The 22,137-nt window shown below is 33.8% G+C and overlaps 1 protein-coding gene across 1 annotated transcript in view; it reads right to left on the reverse strand.

Annotated features, from left to right (window-relative positions):
- Positions 1–22,137, reverse strand: part of LOC132276909 (uncharacterized) — a 34,570-nt gene that overhangs the window by 3,043 nt on the left and 9,390 nt on the right. The window contains exons 11-33 of the mRNA XM_059778550.1: positions 21,609–21,692; positions 19,855–19,950; positions 19,526–19,627; positions 17,910–17,978; positions 16,975–17,070; positions 16,794–16,901; positions 15,765–15,878; positions 15,473–15,556; positions 14,523–14,651; positions 11,782–11,980; positions 11,481–11,624; positions 11,342–11,385; positions 9,777–9,860; positions 9,578–9,646; positions 9,405–9,481; positions 8,220–8,289; positions 3,454–3,603; positions 2,861–2,926; positions 2,479–2,623; positions 2,284–2,348; positions 2,123–2,188; positions 1,066–1,159; positions 68–104 (exon numbers count right to left, since the gene is read on the reverse strand). Coding sequence (XP_059634533.1) covers positions 68–104; positions 1,066–1,159; positions 2,123–2,188; positions 2,284–2,348; positions 2,479–2,623; positions 2,861–2,926; positions 3,454–3,603; positions 8,220–8,289; positions 9,405–9,481; positions 9,578–9,646; positions 9,777–9,860; positions 11,342–11,385; positions 11,481–11,624; positions 11,782–11,980; positions 14,523–14,651; positions 15,473–15,556; positions 15,765–15,878; positions 16,794–16,901; positions 16,975–17,070; positions 17,910–17,978; positions 19,526–19,627; positions 19,855–19,950; positions 21,609–21,692 — 2,192 coding nt within the window. The remainder of the gene's footprint in view (positions 1–67; positions 105–1,065; positions 1,160–2,122; positions 2,189–2,283; positions 2,349–2,478; positions 2,624–2,860; positions 2,927–3,453; positions 3,604–8,219; positions 8,290–9,404; positions 9,482–9,577; positions 9,647–9,776; positions 9,861–11,341; positions 11,386–11,480; positions 11,625–11,781; positions 11,981–14,522; positions 14,652–15,472; positions 15,557–15,764; positions 15,879–16,793; positions 16,902–16,974; positions 17,071–17,909; positions 17,979–19,525; positions 19,628–19,854; positions 19,951–21,608; positions 21,693–22,137) is intronic.

Consider the following 22,137-nt stretch of genomic DNA (forward strand, 5'->3'; position numbering starts at 1 on the left):
AAAAGGAACACTACTTCATTTAGTATCAAGATAAAAATCACAAACGAGGGAAAAAGGAGATACTGACCTACATGTAATAACTAAGCAAACAACAAATACAGCACCTGTTAAATCATCAAAGAGATCTTATCAGTGCTTTTAAAGCTGTGAACATAAAATGCACATCTATACTGGTATTTTCAAAGATTATCTTTTAGTTATTATTGTTATTATTATTTTGGATAGGTAAGTAACACACTCACAAGTTGCCCCATGTGGAACTCAAACCACTCACCTCCCCTTTGGGGGATGAAAACTCATACCAGCTGGGGCCAATGACCCGCCCAGTAAGTTCAAAGGTGGCTTAGTATTACTAGAAAGTAGAAATTAAACCATTTTAAAGAGGGATAGTTACGGGCTGGAGTTTAAACCTGTCTCTTTGAGTAATGTGGAGCCATGAATCTATGATATAGTTGAAATCCATAGATTCAAGGCTCGGCACTGGGATTCATTTGGTTTTTTACTTGGATTTATTTTTGAGGTCTGCAGCTACATAATTGTAATACAGACCTTTGAACAATGTTCCAAGAAAATGAAGTATTATATGGTGTTTGAAAGAGAGAATTATAAGCTGTAGCACCACCTTAACAGAGAGCTAATCCTACGGGAATACTTGTATAAACATGAAATATTTTAAGCCCACTAATGTATAGTTCCACATAAATATGAAATATAGGGATCCCTAGTTTATGCCTATGCGATAGAGTAGATCCTGTTGAAAAAGGGATCCTATAAATTGGCATCAAGCCCATCAAGAAACTAATGCACAGCATCTGAAAAACCAATAGCATGCGTAAAATAAAACGTATAACGAACAATAATCCCAGAGAAAGATAAAGAAAAAGAGATCTGAGTTTTAAGCCTTAAGTAAGAGAACAATTTCAAATAAATTTTTTCCTAACCCAATTTCAAATAATTACAAATTAAGCTTCATCAATTCTGATAATCTCGGAACAAATGTCTATAAGAAAGTGCACCTATGCGTGTCAACATTTGGGCATTAAAGGATTCACAAAAATTACTAACCAATAGCTATGGCAAGGTTGATCAACGCTGTCCTCCATATGTCAAGGTATTGCTCAAAGAACATATAAAACACTGAATATGGGAAGATTTCAATCTGCATTGAAAAAGAAATGTCAAGCAGCTGACACAGCATGAAAATTACACAGCTTTCTGCAGTAATTTTGCTCAAAAAACATTACAAGGAAAGGTTCGAGTTATTATTGTTTATCATAGGTCAATATAATGTAAAGAGCATAAAAAGAAATTCCTTGATTCAAAGGTTATGTTGCACAATAGGAAGCACCATTTGCTTATACTCAACCAATGGATAAGAGACTCTTGTACAGAATCAAACTCGACACCTTTGGCTATGAATTAATTTAAAGGGAACATAACTTGACATTATGGTCATCCAGTTAGTGGGTTTAAAAAGAAAAATTATTCTCTTTCAATGTATAACTACAAATTCTAAAAATGAAGTGAATACTCCGTAATTACAATATGGCTCAAGTTACGTTCTTACTTCACTTAAGGAAGGTGCTATGATGCTTGGTGCAATTGAGAAAGTCATCTCATTAAACTTTCAGAGGTTCCCTTTTATTCAGACCCAAAAAAATGAGTTCGGTGGTACAAACAAAGTTCTATTTTTTCCTTTTCAAAGTGTGTGTGTGTGTGTGAGAGAGAGAGAGAGAGAGATGACCAATGACTATGACTTATGGACAGAAGCAGTAAGTTGATAGTGGGGAGGTTGTCATAGGCCATATTGCCATGCAGTTCTATAAGACGTACTCAAGGAAGCATTCTTTTCTACAAAAAATAGTCACCCTCCATCTTTTGGTATACCAAATGGTATGGTCAAAGCCAGGAATTCACTTGAGGAGGAGGAGAGGAGGGAGGGGGGTTGGTTACATTGAAGAACAACAAGATAAAAAAACTTTTGAACAAAATAATAATAAACATAAGATCTTAATATTGATTATTCCTTTAATATTACTATTATGGTTATTTAGAATATATCAAAGCTTGTAAACAAAAGAAAAGCATTCCAATAATTATTTGTTTTCGTGTCTGTAGATACCTTCAAAGAATCAGAAATCCTAGAAGTGAATTCTCGAGCAGCCCTCATGGAGTTGACATAGTCAACCTGAAATCATAGCAGCATAAAAAATTAGGCATTTTTTATACAAGATAAAAAGGTCACCATAACTAATAGTTACGACTATAGATGCACTGTCTTACTTGCTTGTTGAGAGGCGTGTGATATGTACGGAATGATGATGCTTGAATAAAACCATCCTCATACCCTGATAACAAAATGCAAGCAATTACTCCCAACTTTGAATTGCAAGCAACAAATTAAGGGAAAGGAGCTACACAATTACTTGCCATACTCAAATTATGCATGCAAACAAATAAGTATAAACTCTTACTGACCTTTAAGCTCCACACTGCCAGTGTAAGCCCCATGACCACCTTTTGCACAATCGGCAGAGGGTAGAGCATCGAGGAACCATGGAAGTTTCTCCCTAAATTGTGCTGTAGATGGACGATCATTATGCAAATCTGAGTGACGGAAACACTGAAAAATTCCAAAAGTGATAGTTGTAAATTCCCACTACTTTTGACTTCCTAATTGATGTAAATTGGGGGTGGGGGGGAGAAGGATCTACACAAAAACCCGCACACTAATTGGAACTGATGGACACCCTTCCCTTCACAATTCAGAAAATATTAACTGTATTACCAAAAAAAGACCCAAATAATTTTTAATTCTGCAGAAAAATTTCATGCTGCAAATTTAAGAAAGGTTAATTACCGTGGTACAATCTTTGCATACTCCACCAAGGCCACAAGAACCATCATTAGATGAACAACAAGGAGGCTGAAATGAAATTCTATGTGCTTCAGTAATGATATAAAATTAGAGAAAATAATAAGAATAAAGTTAAATGTTAAAATTTTCTACTATATCTTTAGAATTGAGTATTGTTATTGTAAGTCATCACAAAAAAAAAATAATAAATAAATAAATAAAAATGAAGAAGAAGAAGAAGAAGAAGAAAAACAATGGTAAATGACCAAGACATAATGTTTCAGGGAAAAAAGAAAGAAAATGAATTGAATTGATGGTTATAAAAAGTTAAAGTAATTGCAATGTTAACGCTACTCTACATGAAACTTCTAGTATAAGTAACTTTCCAATATCAAAATTTTAGGAGTTTAAAATGAACTAATAAATTTGAAACCAGGATATTCCAGTGACGAGTAAATCATGCAAACAAGGAATACATAATTTTTTATTGAAAAGTTAAACATAAATGGGAAAGAACATATTACTAAACAGATTTTTTTTTTTTTTTTTTTCACATGTCAAAAGAAATTCAATGTGACAAAGACAATTCGTTTGACCTGATCATCAGGTGGACAATAACTCTCATTCGTGAACTTCCTACAACAACCAAAAGCTTCTGGAGAAATCCACACAAGAAAATCATCAAGCCATGAAGCAGCAGGTTTAGCAATGTAACTAGACTCTGGAATGAGAGATGCTCTTGCAATCTGCAGAAGAGAGAACTCACAAGTCAAGGAAGAAAAAAGGCAGAGAGAGATAAAAGAGAAATCAACTATTGGAGCAACCTGAGACAAAAGAGGGAAAATCTTATAAAGTGGAGTATATGCTAATTGCTTAATGAACACTTAAGATTTAAGGCTGTTGATGAAAGAACAAAGCAATCCTTGTAAACCAACCTTCTCAATGATCTTAACCTTATGCAAACAATCTTCATGGATATAAAAATTCATTCTACTTGATCGGTCACAGAATATGAAGGTAATGAATTCTCCAACATTTGAAATTATCAGTCATATCCACACATAATGATGTAACCTTTTATAAGACATATTCAATTTAATTATCAGGCATATTCAATTTAATTACTTCTCAATGATGTGACATTTTATAAGACTTCACATGCTAATCATTACATATATCCAGTAGTGACTTCAATAAATTTGATTAACGAAATATAAGAAAAGAAAATAAGCCCACTATATAATAGTTTAACACAATACTTCAAGAAAAACGTAATGAAATTCAGTGCTATTTCACATTTGATTTCTAGAAAATGTAAATGGAAATATGTTATAAAATTTTGTACTTTCCAGATTAATTTTCCCAAATATATTTGTGTGTGTAGGATAAAGAATGTATCTCAAAGATCCTGAAACATCACATAAGCATCGGGAAATGTGTTGGATCAACTATTACCATACTGACATTAAAAAAATGTATTCTCCTAAGGAATATCTAAGTTTCTAAGAGTTAAGAGTGTGGAAATGGTGTGCTTGACTCTCAGATGTAGAAGGGTAACAAATAGGTCTAGTTCACTATTTTCACTTAATTTAAACTTAGATCAATTTTTAAGTCCACAACCACACAATTAAGCAAGTAAAACAATATTTAAAACAGTGAAATAAGAAAATCCAAAATAAAAAAGAAGCTAATACACTGATTTTTTACGTGGAAAACCCAGACATGAAAAACCATGGATCCGGGGGGTGAAACTACTTGGAGACATGGCCCTCCAAATTTTTTTCAAAATTCCTAAAATAATAGGGGGTAGGCTTCAAAATGCTAAAAAGATTTAACATGAATTCCACCAAAACTAACAAATAACCTCAATTTGAGCCCTTCTATGTCTTGTATATGGAAGACACAATTTCCTTTAAAGGAAATGTGAAAAAATTTCCATATATAACACTCATCCTCATTCTTCTGATCTTCTCATTTTATGCACTTAGTGGGTTATGAAATATTTTTGTACTCAATGATCTTAGATACACTCTCTAAGAATTTTATTGTTAAAAAACATATAGTTTATAATTTATTAAATATTATTTTCATAATATTGATCCGAACCATCAAGTGTTATTTGTTGATGTTATTGTTTTGATTGATGAGACTTGAAAAGGAGTTAATGCCAAATTGGAGGTGTGGAGATAAGTTCTAGAATTAAAAGAGTTTAAGACAAGTAGAAATAAAACTGAATATGTGGAATGCAGTTTTAATAAATCTAGAAATACAAATGAGGATGTAGTGAAGATTGAGGATCAAAAGGTCCAAAAAACTGAACATTTTCGTTATTTAGGCTGAATTATCCATAATGAAAGTGAAATTAGAGATGATATTACTAATAGAACCAAGGCAGGATGGGTTAAATGGAGGAGTGCATCTAGTATATTGTGTGATCAGTGTATTCCATTAAAATTAAAGAGAAGTTCTACAGACCAACTATTAGACCAGCCATACTATATGGGACAGAATGTTGGCTGTTGGGATACTATGAAACATGTGAATGTTGAGATGGATATGTGACAAGATAAGAAACGATAATATTAGAAATGAACACATTCATGAGATGGTTGAGGTAGCACCAATTGGAGATAAAATGAGAATCGGTTAAGATGATTTGACATGTGCAAAGAAGACCTTTAAGTGCACCAATTAATAAAGATGCTAGGGGAAGGGGAAGACCAAAGTTAACGTAGGTAGAGTTAGTAAGGAAGGAAGGATGTGATAATACATGATTTAACTGAGATTATGGCCTTAAATCGAATGGAATGGAAAAGTAGGATTCATGTAGCCGACCCCAATTAGTTTGGGGAAAAGGCTTAATTTGTTATTCTTGTTGTAGATTAGACCCCCAAGTAGAAGTTAGCCATCGCAGGGAAACTAATCCAGTATAATGAGAAAGAATAACATAATTTCCATGAGTCCAAATGCTAGTGCTTTGAGGAAAATGCTCAGTACTCTCTAATTTGCAGTCCAGACTCCAGTGCCTTTGAAATCCCCAGCAACACCAATCTGCTTCACAATCAGCTCACGATGATCCGCTTCGAGTGGTGATCGATCATTGATACTCTCCACAAATTGATGCGAAGAATTGATGTCGATCCAGTTGCTCTGACAATGTTTTATGGCTCAAGGCACTCTAAACTCACAATAGGGGAATCACACCACAAGTTGACCCTCATGTAAACTATAACTTGCAGAGAATCAAAAGCAAGCTCTACAAGAAAATAAAGTTCTCAAAATGCTCAAAATCTCAAATTTTACATTTAGGTGCTAAGATTGTGAGCAAAAACCCTAAAGTTTGTATTGCAAAACCCTTTAAAAAGATTTAGAAAACTTTTCATAAAGAGTTTTGAAATGCGCAAGTTTAGAATGAGAAACACAATTCCTTCTAGGAAAACTTGCACGGTGCACATCAAAATATGTACAGGTGCATGTATCGTCTGGTACACATGGACCAGTGCATGTCAAAATAATGTAACGATGCATTGCCTCCAAATCTTCCAGACTAAAAACACTCGCATTCGGGCATTCATGCTCTTGGACCGGTGCAAGACACACTTTCTATTCCAAAACCCTACAAGAACACTTTCGTGTCCTCAAAAACCCTCAATTATCTGTTCCTCATGTGTGTGTTCATTCTGATGAAGCTCAGTCACATTGATCATGAACATGATTGAATTTAGAAGCTCTCGATCAGGATTCAAATCATGAAATAAAAATTCACAACTTATTTGTTTTATATCTACATCATCGTTGTTGTCGTCATCATCCTTGCCTTATTCCCATATGAATAAGATCGGCCACACGAATTATCTGTCTCTATTCCCTTCTATTACCTGCCATATCACATATATATTTAACTTTTAAAGTCATTTCTAATAACTTCATCCCACGTTATTTTTGGTCTCCCTCTCTGACTCTTTCCTTCTATGGAAATTAAATTTCCTCTTCTCACCCATCTATACGTCTCCGGTGTATGTGCCCAAACCACCTAAGTCTACTCTCTTATTTTCTCGTTGATGGGTGCCACAACTAATTTTTCTCTTACACTTCCATTTGTGACCCTATCTCTTCTAGTCACTCCAACCATCCACCTTAACAGTCTCGTTTTCGCTACATGAAGACATTCTTATTTCTTTTTTAAAGCCCAATACTTTGCTCCATAAAGCATAGTTGGCCAAATAACGGTCCTATAGAAATTTTCTTTTAACCTATGTGTTATTCTTTTAATTATATCACTATCTATCTCTCCATCCTTTTGTATTATTGATCCTAAATAGCTGAAGTGATTATTTTGAGTAGTCTTCTGGTTATCTAGTCTTATCAGTATATTATCAAGAGTCTGAACTTGAACTTAAGGAAGACCTCCGTGACAACTCTGGTGAACCAACCCCATTCGTAATTCCATCAATTATAGTCTTTATTAAATTTACCTTCCATATATTCCGTTTTAGTTCAACCAATTCTCAATCCCGTTGATTTTAAAGTAACAATTCTTATTTTCTCGTTGATGGGTGCCACAACTAATTTTTCTCTTACACTTTCATTTGTGACCCTATCTCTTCTAGTCACTCCAACCATCCACCTTAACATTGTCATTTTTACTACATGAAGACGTTCTTGTTTCTTTTTTAAAGCCCAACACTTTGTTCCATAAAGCATAGTTGGCCAAATAACGGTCCTATAGAAATTTCTTTTAACCTATGTATTATTCTTTTAATTATATCACTATCTATATCTCCATCCTTTTGAATTATTGATCCTAAATACTGGAAGTGATTATTTTGAGTAGTCTTCTGGTTATCTAGTCTTATCAGTATATTATCAGGAGTCTGAGTCTTTATTAAATTTACCTTCCATATATTCCGTTTTAGTTCGACCAATTCTCAATCCTTTTGATTTTAAAGTAACAATTAATATTTGGCATCATCTTCTCAATGATTTCTACCACATGCTTTGGAATTTATCACATAGCTGACAATAACCTTGGGTTGGAATAGGTAGTGGGAGGAACGAGGCCTAAAATCAATAATTCAGACACGCTCAGAATTGGGAAAAGTGAGCTCGCACAAACTCAAGTTCAAGCTCCCTAATTCCCCTTTCTTTTCGAAAATAAAAAAAGTACACTCAAGTTCAAGAACTCTAATTACAATAAGCAGCCAGGTTTTATATAATAACCAAGTTCAACAAACTATTTTACAGTGATGTAGCCTCAAAATACAACATACATGTAACATTTTACAAAAGGCCTTGTTTTAGGGTGTAACAAAAGGGAACTAGTACTCTTAAATCTTTACCAAAAGGGAAAATAATTTTGTACCTCATTTAAAAGAGAGTTTGAATCACATTGGCTAATGGAGCACAACTGATTGGTGTGTCTTGATTCTGAGCTGAGGAAGTAGAGAAAAATCAGCATGGAGAACATGAAATCCTTTAAACTTGGTACATTAAGTTGAAGACAGACTTCAATAATGATGGACAGTTCTAATATAGCTGTCACAAAATAAACCTCTGATACTTCAGAGAGGCAGTGTTACCCGCTGGTATATCATGGCATTAGGCTCTTGAACATGTAGCATAGGCTAGTAATGTTTTCTTGTCCACTTATTAGTATGCAAACCGAGGTATGTTGACTCAAGAAACAGATAAGCAACATTTAATAAGAGCATAATTACTGTATTAATATCATTTTGTAGCAAACCATAGTTGTCATTCAGAACATTAGATAAGAATTAAAAACATTAAGTACTTATTGAGACATCACTGATTCGTTTAACTGATTAATTTAGGTCCCTGGCATGTACAAGTGACAGTTCCCTTTTCCTTCTAAAAAATATTAAAGATCTGTGGGGATACAAAATTTATGAACATGTAAAATAAGTAATATTGCACTTAAATATATAGAGAAATTGGACCCTAAAAAGAAAATGAAGAAGGTCAATCTTCGATATTTTATTGAAGTTCTGCTCATGCATTAGTGTTCACATCATTGTAGAAGTTAACATGAATTTGAGATAAAACTTTAGAAGTTCGATAAAAATTAGTATTGTCTTAAAATGCCAAATTGTGGTTCATAAAAATGTGTAACATATAGCAGCAAGTGGATATGAGAGCTGTCTAGTGAGCACTAAGCAGATTAAAACCAACCACCAGTAGGATACAATTTTAGCTTAACATTTACATGCAATTTCTTAAATTCTTGTTGGATGTCCATGTATATTTTGAATTTTTTAATATTATTGTCAAATATCCTCCAATTATACTCCTAGATATATTTAAAAAATAAATAAATAAATTGAGCAGTCAAGTTTGTATTGTGAACTGCATCACATGCAGTTAAATATCTTATCAGTGCTCACTAGCGGCAGGCAAAACCATACTTTAGTACAGCAAGGGGAAAATCAGCATGTATAATATAACATACATGTGCATGAACAGAAACATTCATGAACACAGAAATTTGGTGTCAATAAGCAAGAAGGGAAATAAAATGACACCATGGTACCTATAATTATAGTTTTTCACAACAAAGTATAGTGGCGGCCCAATTCTGAGATATTCCGAAACATTATTGAAATAACCCTGCAGGAAAATGAATGCTGGGGGTAAATACCATGTTATGAGAACACTACATCATATGTCTATTACATGAAAACAACAGAGAGCACGATGTAAAACCTGAAGATAGGAGTCTCGAGGAAGAACAATTTTTTGTTCTAAACCAGGTTGAATCCTCGTACATAATGCCTGTGAGGAACAAAGGAGAGAGAGAGAGAGAGAGAGAGAGAGAAGATGAAAGAAGCATATCAAGGAAAATAAATTCAGTCAGCACCTAACATAATAACAAGAAAATAGGAACATAACTAAAGCAACTTACTATGCTAGCCATCGTAAAACCAGCAAAGACAGAAAGGACAGCGACTTTAACTCCCCAAATACCCAAAATGGGTGCATGAATCTCCTGTAGAAACAAAATGAAAACCAATCGGTTAAGAAAATGAAGGTAAGCAAATACACACTTGCAGGAGTTCGATGAAATAGTCTTAAGCAAGCATAAACATAAAGATTGTAAAACAAGTTACCGATGAGTTTAATGGAAACCATTAGCCTCAGAGGTAGGTGAGTCTTTAATTATTCACAAGGGAAAGTATACATTGGAGGGACACTTATAAATGATCCCCCATCAAAAATAAGAAGAAAAGTGAAAAGAAATTTTTTCACACGACACACCTCAAAACTCAGTACCGTACAAGCAATAGAAGTAACTTGGCCAGCAAATTCAATGGCTGTGGTTGATATTTTTTATTTTTCCTTTTTCCATGGAAATATAGAAGATATTGTCTAGCCAACCAAAAGAAATTAAGATTTAAGGATTTGTAAAGACTTTGGAAAATGTCAATACCAAGCATGCTTATCAACAAAAATATGATGACATGACAGAAAATGTGCAGGTTAGCTAGGTAACACAATCCCTGCATATTAGATCAGCAAATAATTAATTTTTTGTTGTACAATGCACCAAACTTTACTAGTTCAACTAGCCAGATTTTATTTATTGTCTAGTCAATAAATAAATTTCAACGGTAACAATTGTCCTCAAAATTTCAAGCCAAGATGCACAATATTATAAACAGAACTCTAAAGGCTAAAACTTTTAGTGTGAGGCTCGTATATGGCACATGTTCATGCTAATTGAAAATTGTATTCTTGTTCCGAACTTTTCCGGCTATGTTTTTTTAACACAAAAACTTCCCCTGAAATACATAAATGTTGGAAAATTTAACAATAATATGATAACACTTAATCAGATGACAAAATGTACATCATGTGATCACTTGTGTATGAAAGATCTAAATTATAATTCAGAGGCATGATGCTAGACATATAAAGTAGAAAAAAAACCATACCACTCCTTTGCTTCACATTACACTTGTTCAAATTACCAAGATATGCAATTACCATGTTCAAAGTACTAAGATGTATGTTTCAAAAAATATGCACAGGTTTCTCGTTTTTTTTAAGCTAAAAAAATATATATATCTAGGTACTAGTATACGAAGTTTAGTAGTCATCCTCACCAGTGTTTATTGTCTAAGTAATTTGTCCAACAGATTGCTATTTCTTGCATGCTGCAGATTAGGTGGTAAGACAAGTAAAGGAAAATCCACCGTTTGGTAAGTCTGTAATCCAATTTACTGTGTTATATTTTGTGAACTAGATAATTAACAAATTTAAAAGCATCACCAAATTTCCAATTATAACTAATTGCTTGTCCATATTTGTACTTCACTCCTAAATATCAAGAGAGGCACTTCTCTCTCACTTCCGCTAATAACTCCTATTAGAATAAGACGTCAACACTTCATTTCTAACTCCGTACATTCTTCTTAAGTTTTACCAGGCAGTTTTCTAAGTGCTTTAGGTTGAACAAAATATTATTACCTTCATGTATCGAGACAGTAATCCAGGTTTTCTCTGGCCGATGCCTACACATTAAAGAAAAATTCTTCAGTCAGCTTCCATGTATAGATTACAAAATGAAATGAAAGATAAAAATGGAAGTATCCAGCAACGTAGGTACCTTGATCAGGGTCAGGGTATGATCCAGATATTCTTAGACAAGGAAAACAATCAACCCTCTTATCTTCGGCTCTCATAAAATCAAATACTATCAACGCAACAAAAGCAGTGATTTGCAGAAGAAAGTCCAAGAGAACAGCCAATGCTGCAAGACAATGTGCAGTGGAGGTCAACTGATAAGGCTATAATGAACATGATAAGAATTAGAATAATAATAATACAACAAAAGTATCATTATTATCAATATAACTTATGCTACTATCGGAAGGTCACTTGGTTAAGATAGAGAGCAATTTCCTTACCTGCAAACAAGGAGAACACACGACATGCTGGCATAGGAATAAAACTTCCTACAGCAAACGCTAAAAACTCGGATAGACTGGCTAGTGTTATTGATGGTCCTACCTCTACAAGTGCATTACTTACACGTCCTTCTATTGGCAGCTCCAATGGCTGCCGCTTAACAGCATGTACCAGTATACACATGTTGTCCACGCCAACCTGATACGAAACAGAAAAATTCAGAAAACTCTGAGCTACATGGAAACTAGGAACAACGTTATCTAAAAACATTGATGCAAAGAACCACCATTTTCCAATAAAGTACAATCTAAGGGACATATTCAGTGGCAGTCCACCCAATAAAAGATGTAAACCTTTAAAAGCAAATCTAAGAAAGGGCTAGTCCAGTGCACAAGTCTCCCGCCATTGCGGGGTCTTGGGAGGGTAAGATAAACGCGGCCTTACCCCCGCATGCTAGGCTGTTTCACATTTTGAACCCGTGACCTCCAGGTCACAGTGGAGCAACATTACCGTTGCACCAATGCCCAAACTCTTTTAAAAGCAAATGTATATTCTAAAATATTTGAAAATCAAATAAGAATGCTGCAACTGAGACACGCTTTAAAATCAATTGTATTGTCTTTACAAACAATACAATTACCTCCATCCTATGAAGCATGGACATAAAATGGGACAGTCTCACTCCAACACAGTAAATCTTAAAAAGGTAAGACAGTCACAATGAAACACAACAACAATTTAGTTTTTCGTTTTGAAGAATAAAAATAATATTATATGCAACATTACTTTATGATATGTAAAATCCAACATTCTGACTACTGAATTTGTAATTAACAAATCATATTTTTTAGTCAATGATCTCCTTATCGCATTAGCAATGAGCCAAAAGAATAAAATATTTTTTTTTGTATGTATATGTATCTGCATATTATATGTACATACAATACTGACTCCTCTCCTACTCACATTCCCACTTTAATGATAAAATTTCTATATCTGCTACTTTCTGGCTTTTTTAACCATGGTTGAACTTTATACATATTTTATATAGACCTTCAATTTTATTTTTCATGTAATTCTACTTTTCTCAATGCTACAAAAAAGTCATATCCAACTTCCTAAGCTCCTCGATCACATACTGACAAGTGTCCTGAGGTGTCATCCATGTGTCCAAAATTAAGAATTTGTTTGAGAAAATGTCCACGCTTCTTAGCCTCCTCCTCCTTCCCTCCATTGATACCAACAAGATTTTGTTTCAATGTAAGAATAATGATAACATTTAGGGTCCTCGGCCATTGTTTGTTTACGCTAGCCAACTCAGTTGATGAATAGGATCCTTAGTCACCTTCAGTGAACTCAGTGATACATACCAAGTTTTATGCATTGGAACAGGTTGTAGCAGTGAAAATGGAGTTACATGATGTTGCCTTGGATTGATTATCCATGCATTAAGTTGTGCTAATGATTAGTAGCCTCACCCACCAACACAAAGGCCTTGTCAACACTCTCATGATCATCATGTCATCATCAGACCATAATGTTGAGTCATCAGCCACTCACCGTGTTTGTCTATGTATATTGCTAGCGTTCATTATTGCCTTTCAGGAGTCATCATGTTTGAACTTGTATCATAATAGACTGTGTTAACTTAATTATTCCCCGCTTGTTTGGCTACCAAGAATGGTTATCAGTACTTTGCTCCAGTAGGTGTCATTAGTTTGTCACCACTCAAGTCAACATTTTGGAATTAACTATTGCTCATTCCTCCTATTGCATATTTGAAAACTATAACCATTCAGTATCCACTCACAGTAGGTTGTCACCCCACATCTACCAGAGTTGCAGGTTACCAACAACCAGATCCGTCACCAACCACTTATATAAGTGAACATCATACTAAGTTCATGAGCACTTGGTTTTTTTTCTTTTTCCTCCCAGAACTGGCATCTAATTGAACTACATGATCACCTTAATAATCTGAATTAGAAACACATGGCCCTGTTTAGTGCCATGCGAGTCCAAATCTAAGGGTAGTCACTTTCCGCAAATAAAAATTGGAGGTTAGGTCTGCTTTAGGTCTATCCTATCCAAAACCAATGGGTAATGACTTTTAGTCGTGTGACATGTTGAAAGACTTCCACAACAATACAAGTGAAGAAGCTTAGATTTAAGTAGTACAGATCTATTTCATTCCATGAATTCTACGCTTTTTATCATGTTTACATTTCTTAGAAACAAATGTATAAAATTTAAACTAATGATTACAGAATTTTAGGAGAATTCCAAGGCACTTTGATTTTTAGTTGGTGGCTTGTCATGTGAATGGTAATAATAGCTCTAGAACAATAAATTTGAAATTTTGAGCGTATTGTATCTGAAAAGATTTTGTTTTAGTTGTACGTGTTTCCAACCTTCTACCAACAATTTTACATTATAAATGTTGCATCTTTAGACAAATCTGTTTACTCTTCCTTTTTAGCAAATGGGAACTCACTCCTGAAATGACACTTCAAACTAAGTTAGCATTATATTTTTATTATTAGCATTATAAGGTTATATATAAAATCGCTCAAATAATTACAGCAGAATATCTGATATTTTTCTTAATATAGATATTGCAGAAATTAAATTTTAACCAAAACAAAACAAATGCTCCAAGTCTAAAACATATATGTTGCATCAGTAAGACCATACCTAAAGTCTACCCAAAAATTAAAACAAAAAAACAAATTGAACTTACAGCCAAAACCAGAAAAGGTATGACTTCCATTATGATGAGCGTAGATTTTATTCCGATTGCACTGAAAAAACCAACTGATCCTAGAACAGAGAGCATGACAAGCATAACTCCTGAAAGACCGAGCAATACCTGTATCCCAATCAGTGATACAATTTAGACATGATAAAATAAATAAATATAAAATATAATATAATAAGGTCAACTTTATAGATGCAAAAAAAAAAATCAAAAAACAATTATACATTGGCCAAAATCTTGAAAAGATCCTATGGAATAGGAAAAAAACTTAATTGAGCCGGTTGTAGTGATGACATGGTATCACCAGCTTATTAAATACTACCATGTAGTGATAGGACCCACTAAAATAAAGCATTTTACTTATGTGACATGATATAATTGGTTGATGGCACATATAACAAAGTATTAAAGGTGCAGGGAAGTCTTTCTCGTGGAATAGATGACGTTGAAAGAATCATTTTCTGTGAAGCAATGCACAAACAAAACGATCTCTGGATTATATGTCCAAGGGCTCATCATAGAAATATCAATCTCACTGCCATAAAAGAGAAAGAGGGAAGACTTTGACCCCAAAACTGAAGGTTCATTCTCTCAACAAAGAAACAACTAAAAGATACATTTTATTTTAAAAATGTCAATTCATATTTCACGCAGTCATCAAGGTGCATACTTTAAAATAAAATAAAACAAAATAAATAAATAAAATCCTTTAAAAAAAGCAGAAAATGGAAAAAAAGGTATAGGCTTGCTAACCACAATTAAGAAGCTTTTACAAGTTCAGATCTTATTGTCTTGAACAAATTATAACTATAAACCTTTCAATTTTCAAATATTAATAGAAATAATTTGTGGGCCATAATCTAGCATATGAAGCCCAAGATAAAATATAGATCTTCGAAAACATAAGCTTGAAAACATGAATGGGACCATACCTTGGATGAAATATAAAAGGAGGTAAAACGAGGTGTATCGCCCAAAGTCAAAGATATGTAAGCAAACATCACAAGATAGCTTATCTGAAACAAAATTAGGCAGCAAAGGAAACAAAACCAAGAGATTAACAGAGATTCACTCATTAAAATCAAAGCAAATTGAAACATTCAGTGGAACAAATATGGTTAAAATCATGATCAAGTGTTTCTTTGATCACAAGAAGGAAACAGACTTCCAGACATGTCCGTGAGGAATATGCAAATGTGGGAGAGAGAGAGATTCAAGTCTCACCAATATAGTTATAGCATCTGCAGTACTTTCTCTTTTTAGTTCTTCCTCAATGGAGCTTTCAGATGAAAAGGAAAGTGTTAAGTTTTTAGATTGTACCATTGGCAAGAGCTCATCCTGTCCAAAACAAAAAAGATGGTTCAGCACAAGCAAATGTTGTCACGAACATAGGAGGGAGAAGGGGAGAGAGAGAGAGAGAGAGAGAGAGAGAGTTAAATCAAAGTGAAACAAAAACTAACGCATGCATACCAACAAATTAATTATGTGAATTGATGAGTATACAAATGCAAACATATTAAACAGTTAAATAACAATATAACATATTAGTAAGATAAATCTAGGTTCCTAATAGAGAATCTCAAGACAGTAACGATTTATCCAATGAATTTTGGCGTCTACATAAAGTTATAAATTTGCTATTTGCTCAATAATATACAATGTTAGTTTGTAAGCTGCCATGGATTTTCAGACCATTGCTACTCTTTGTAATAAAACAATAAGTTAGAAAATCTACAAAAGAATTGCAGAACTTGACAACACACATACAAACCCTGCTTTTTGAGTAGTTTAATCATCACTCTGATTTCCATCAGAGCTTAAATTCATATCCTTACAAGAATGTTCAAATGATTATGAAAGAGAGGGAGAGCAATCCCATTTGACCAATCTGTTTCCATTACCAATTAAAGACATGCATGACCATTTTTCCACCCTCCACTAGACTGAAAGTCCCTTTAAAGTGCTATTACTTGTCTGGCGCCTTCCTCAATGGCAAGTTTATGATAAAATCTCTTTCCATTTAATACTGATTTTTTCTATTTCTATGATAACTTAAAGTATCTTCTTCCTCCACCCAAACTCAACAAAAGCTTTACTTTGTAAAAAAATTGTATCTGTATTTGAGACCTGAGGCTTAAACGCCTGCCATAATCATATATCAACACAGTATCCCTTTAATTGGCAATCCATGCAAAACCTCACATGCATTAGGTCACACTAAAAACCAGAGAAACATAAGGGCAAAATACAGACCTTCACTAACTGAATGAAGGCCTTCTCCCAGGCCACTGCCTTCCTAGAATCATTGCCTTCTTTATCAATTGCGTTGTTTACAGGATAGGTTATAATAAATGCAGAAGCCTGTCATGGAATCATCATAGGTTTACTACAAATCTTAATCAAATTTGCAACTAACAAGGGGGCAGAAAATTACCTCAGAATAATTATTCCCGGAGAAACCTCCTAATGCAGTGCTTGGATCAAGGGGGGCTTTAAATGCACTCATACATGTGTCCGCTGAGGTATAATGCTTAAAGAAGCATATGGTATATGATTGTCAACAGGCATTCAGTTTATCATTGAGAAAAACATTATCACCATGTTCATTAAAAGAATAAACACGACATCTCAAAACACACACACAAAGCCACAAATTTAAATATTAGCTTTGAAATTCTTTTCCACAATTTAAGTTCAAGAGAAAGGTAAACAACAAAAGAGACAACTCTAAGCATACTCAGATATTAGGAGGGGAAAAGCTACGTATTAGGCTGAGGGTGAATGATTCTATAATATTTTAAGTGCTTCTTCTTTCAAAATAGATACTTTTTAAAAGTTATACAGGTATGCCTCCAAGACAACTTTCATTCTCAAATGCAAAAACCATACTGTGCAAAGCAAATGAAATACAGATATAGCAACATCCACCTAATGGATATCCCATCCTATTATATAATTGTTTAGTTTAAACAAGTACTGCTCCATTAGATCAAACCTTCGAGAGAGAGATATATTATGTCAATGTTGTGTTTTGAATTGATATTCATCATGAGAATAGCATCAAAAATATTCGTACATTTGTTTCAATTGTCACATCTATTTTTCTTCCTTTTTGATTGATGAGTATAGAAACTTTTAGTGCTATGCAATGAAACTTCACTGACAACAAAATCCAAGTTTTTTTCCCCTGATTGAGATTATAATAATAAAGTTGTTGGTTATATTCATTTTAACTGTTTCTAGCACTACTCTTTAAAAAATAAGGTCCTCATAGAACACCAAATACATGAAAAGTTATACAAACATTTCTAATATGTGACTTACAAACAACTGATTTACAACATGAAAATAGAGATCACCAGAATGTACCTGAAAACAATACTCAACATGTTCGACACCCCCATAGTCACCATAATTTCCAGCATCCATCTTGAAATACTATCACAAAATATAATGTGTTAGACACAATAAAAGTAAAATGATAGAGAAGGAACCAAGTTACAACAATTGATAGTAAAGATAACAGTATATGAAATATATATAACAATTTTAAAATGACACAGAAGGAACTTCTGTATTAAACATAGATCAAACAAGAAAGAAGCAGACAACAATGGCGACGGGCTCCACGAGAAATAAAAATGAATTGTAAAATAATCATCGAAAGAACACATAAAAACAGGTCTGCTTAGACCAAAATAAATTTGACATGAGAAAGAAGCATGTGTCAGTGCCAAGCTTCTGATATATTCACAAAATAGTTCCCCACGCAGAAGAATAAATAAGTATATGCATCGCATTCCAAGAACTATAGTAACCACTGGTAGTGAATGATGATGTATGATGCCACTAAAAGAACAAATCACAAGATCTATTTTTCATTTTAATCAGATGACTATCTTCAATATTTAACAAGAGAAATCCTGGATCGTGTAAATTGGGTTCAAAGTTTGTTAGGAGTATATAGAAAGTAATGAAGAATTCAGGACAATAAGTCCTACAAAAGTTAGAAGAGAATATTAAGTTCATCATGGGGTTGTATCTCTACTAATTGGTGTGGTGAAAAGACAAGAACCTTGAACCTGTATCTTAGTCTACAATGTAGCTTCCAGTTAAAATGAGATTTTAAATCCACTTTCATAGATGCTTGCAAAAATACCCTTTGACCTTCAGTGTCCAATACTAAAGAAATCAACTGAAAGTAATCATGTATTTAAAGGGAAAGAGATTAATTGAGTCAACTGATCTGTTCCAATAAAGATCCCAACAAATGAACCACAATGTAACCATGAAATTGTGGGAGTAAAATTGCCATAATGAGGCTATCAATTGGATGAACTTGAATAAGACTTGCTGATCAAGGATTGATCATGTTGTTGCCATTTATATAATCTCTGCAATTTGTAAGAACATGCAAATATTTCAGCACATTTTTGCTTTGTATTTCTATAAAATTTGATGTAATTTTGGTAAATCTTTGTATCAATTGAACTTATATCAGGCACACCGAACTTTTGACAGTAATGTTCGTTTTCTCTCAACAAGATCCTAATCATGAAAATTGAAAACCAAATAAGCAAAAGAGCTTATGTAAAGTGGTTTATATCCTTCTGAATCTATGCTCCAAATCTCGTTAAGTCACATTAGACTTTAGTATATATTGGTCCTCGCCGAAAACTCAAGTGCTTACAGTTCACCATATTCTAATGCTTTTGGAAAACAAGGTAAAATTCAGCAGAGCAATGTTCCAATCCTATTAATTGGTATTTCCATGAAAAAGAAGAGGCCAAAATATTGTTTAATGGATATAGCTGCTAAGATAGTGTGCAGAAAGATTAAACCATGTGTTTCTTATCAGCCCTAGTTTCTGAATGGATTCAGACAGACAGAATTTCAACATTTCATAACCTAATAACGTTTGATAATGTACATTTTGGAAATGAAGGCTTCACAGAAATATGCGTAAGATCATTCAAGAATGATACCTGTAGAACACTTTGAGTGGCACAGTCCTGACCAAGTGGCTTCATGCAAATGTCGCTCAGAGATACCAATGAGCCAGAATAATTTGCCCGAATTCCATCCACCTGTCAAAATGAAGTAAACTTGATTCAAAAGGAGAAGGAAAAAAAAAAAAAAAAAACGAAGAAGAAGAAGAAGATCAGATACTTAACAGCACTCAACCATATCATATCCAGCAATAGTGAAGTAAACACTAAAAGATTTTTTTGTCGATATCCATAATAATTTTTGTACATGAATCACAGTTTACATATCTAATTTACTTGTGGAAAGTAACAGTGCAAAAAGATACCTTATTTTGTATGTCAAAAAGTAACTTGATATTGTTCTCTGTGACAATACTTGGCGACTTGCCATGCATTGCATCTGGAACTGTTGCTATTAGGAGCTGCAAATGCGAGGTGACGTTATTTTCTTGCAAGGTTGTAGCAGAATTAGAAAGAAAAAAAAAATGCTAAATTAAATAAATAGGACATTAGAAATGGATTAACAAGTGAAAGAAACAAGTGATAATTTCCTAGTGAATCAAATGATACCAAGTCCAGTCCACTTGAGTGGATATTCAGGTCTGAAAAGATCAACCAAATTACATTCCAATTAAGGTTCTAAACTGTTCACATCTGGTGCAGATCATATATATATATTGAATTATTTTATGCACCACATCAAAGTTTGATCCAAAATTACAGACCGATAATTATTGAAACCAAGTATGAATTAGATTGGAAAGAATTAACGTTCATTTCAAAACCAAGAAATAAAATTTCTAGCCTAATTATGAACTTATATAATACCATCTCCAGAAACATATATCCTGATAAAAAAAAAATTGTTAACCTCTATAAATAATGGTTAATCAGTTGTAAACATAAAAAAAGATACAAAATCCTTTTGTATGCAATCATAGAGGATTCCTCCATAGACTCCACCTGCTGTATATTTGCAGGAAACAATAAGAACCAAACAACATTTGAAAAGTTTTTTTTTTTTTCCTAGTTGGGACTCACACACACTGCCTCCACTGAGGTTCTAACCCCTGACCTCCCTTTGGGAAGTAGGAGTCTTGTACCGCTAGACCACAGGCCTGTTAGTAACATTTGAAAGGTTCTTGAGCTGAGAAAAGGAAAGCCACAAGTTGAGTTGAAGGAAGAAAGCAATTCTATAATACTATGAGAGGAAGAAGAAAAAGACCAAGAGGAAAAGGTACAATGAATAAGTTTCAGGTGACGTGAGAAATTAGAGGACTGGGGTGCAGTCGTCCCTAAGATAAGTATCTGAAGTAAAACAATGAGAGGTGAAAAGTTTAGGCTTAGTGATAGCAAGGAATAATGTTCTCCGCCTATAATCATGACTACAACATAGAAAAAGAATTTCTGAGAGGTCTTTGATGAGCTTGATAATCAGATCTTGGTAGTCCCAATCCTAATAATTAAAATAGAAAAAATTATATTCGTAGAAACAACTAAAAGACAGTTAGAACAAGAAATAAATGCATTTGCCCCAATGTGTTGGTAGAACAAAATAGGAATGACATTAGAAAAACAGTTAAGATAGTTTGGCCATACACAATGAAGACCAACTATGCAACCAAACAAAGGAAGATAAACTTCGAGTTAAAGGCTTCCAAGGACAAAAAGGAAACTCTAAGGATGATTAGTTCAGGCACTGAAAGGAGACATACTGTAATCAACAGGTAGCTGGCCCAAATGGGTGGTAAGAGGCATTGACAGTTGAGTTTTACTAAAAAAGAAGAAGAAGAGTCAACTGTATCTAACTAAACTGTATCAGCAAACTGTAAACATAAAAGCATGATTAAATATAAAACTCTACTACAAAAGATCGTTTCATAAAATTAGAATTTCTCCTGTAGATGCATAGAAAGAGAAACAACCAAAAAAGCTGCATATAGGATTTCACCATACTGTCTGCACAAAAAAATGACAAGAGGAGATATTGAATAGTATGTAATACTGACTAAATTTCCAGATATAAGTACAAGAAAACATGCAATAACAAAGATGCGTACACTATATAATGATACAAAACCTGCTCAATTCTGTAAAAAGGGGCAAGGTGGCTGTCAAAAAATTGTTTCTCTACTGCAGCTTCACTCCCGGGTCCCACCCATAGCTGAAATTATACAGATGTTAAAATTTGATAGATATTAGGAGTATATCGGCATAAGAATAAAAATAATATTGTGATGAAAATAAACTTGTTAAAACTAGAAGCCTATTTAGATACACTGCTTACAGGATCCAAGAAAACCTACACTCCCCGCAACCACTCACCCCTCAAAACACACAAGCACATAAAATCTCATCAACAAAGCATTAGAAGCCTTGTTTCCATCCAATAAGAAATTCAGTGTGTGGAATGCTATGCAGGGTTTCAGGTTCCTCAAAAGCGCAAAAATTATTCCTTTATTTAGGAAGTTGTGATAACTAGACAATGACAATGTTGTTGCCCTTTAATGAGTATAAAACCCCTTCATCTGAACAATTGTCCAAGAAGTTAATCATCAACAAGAACAGAAAATGTATTTTTGAAGCTGAAATACTTCCCATTTAATCAA

The sequence above is a fragment of the Cornus florida genome, unplaced genomic scaffold (genome assembly GCF_030987335.1).
Source record: "Cornus florida cultivar Cherokee Brave unplaced genomic scaffold, ASM3098733v1 CherokeeBrave_3.0.0_Hap2_Chr10, whole genome shotgun sequence".
NCBI lineage: Eukaryota > Viridiplantae > Streptophyta > Magnoliopsida > Cornales > Cornaceae > Cornus > Cornus florida.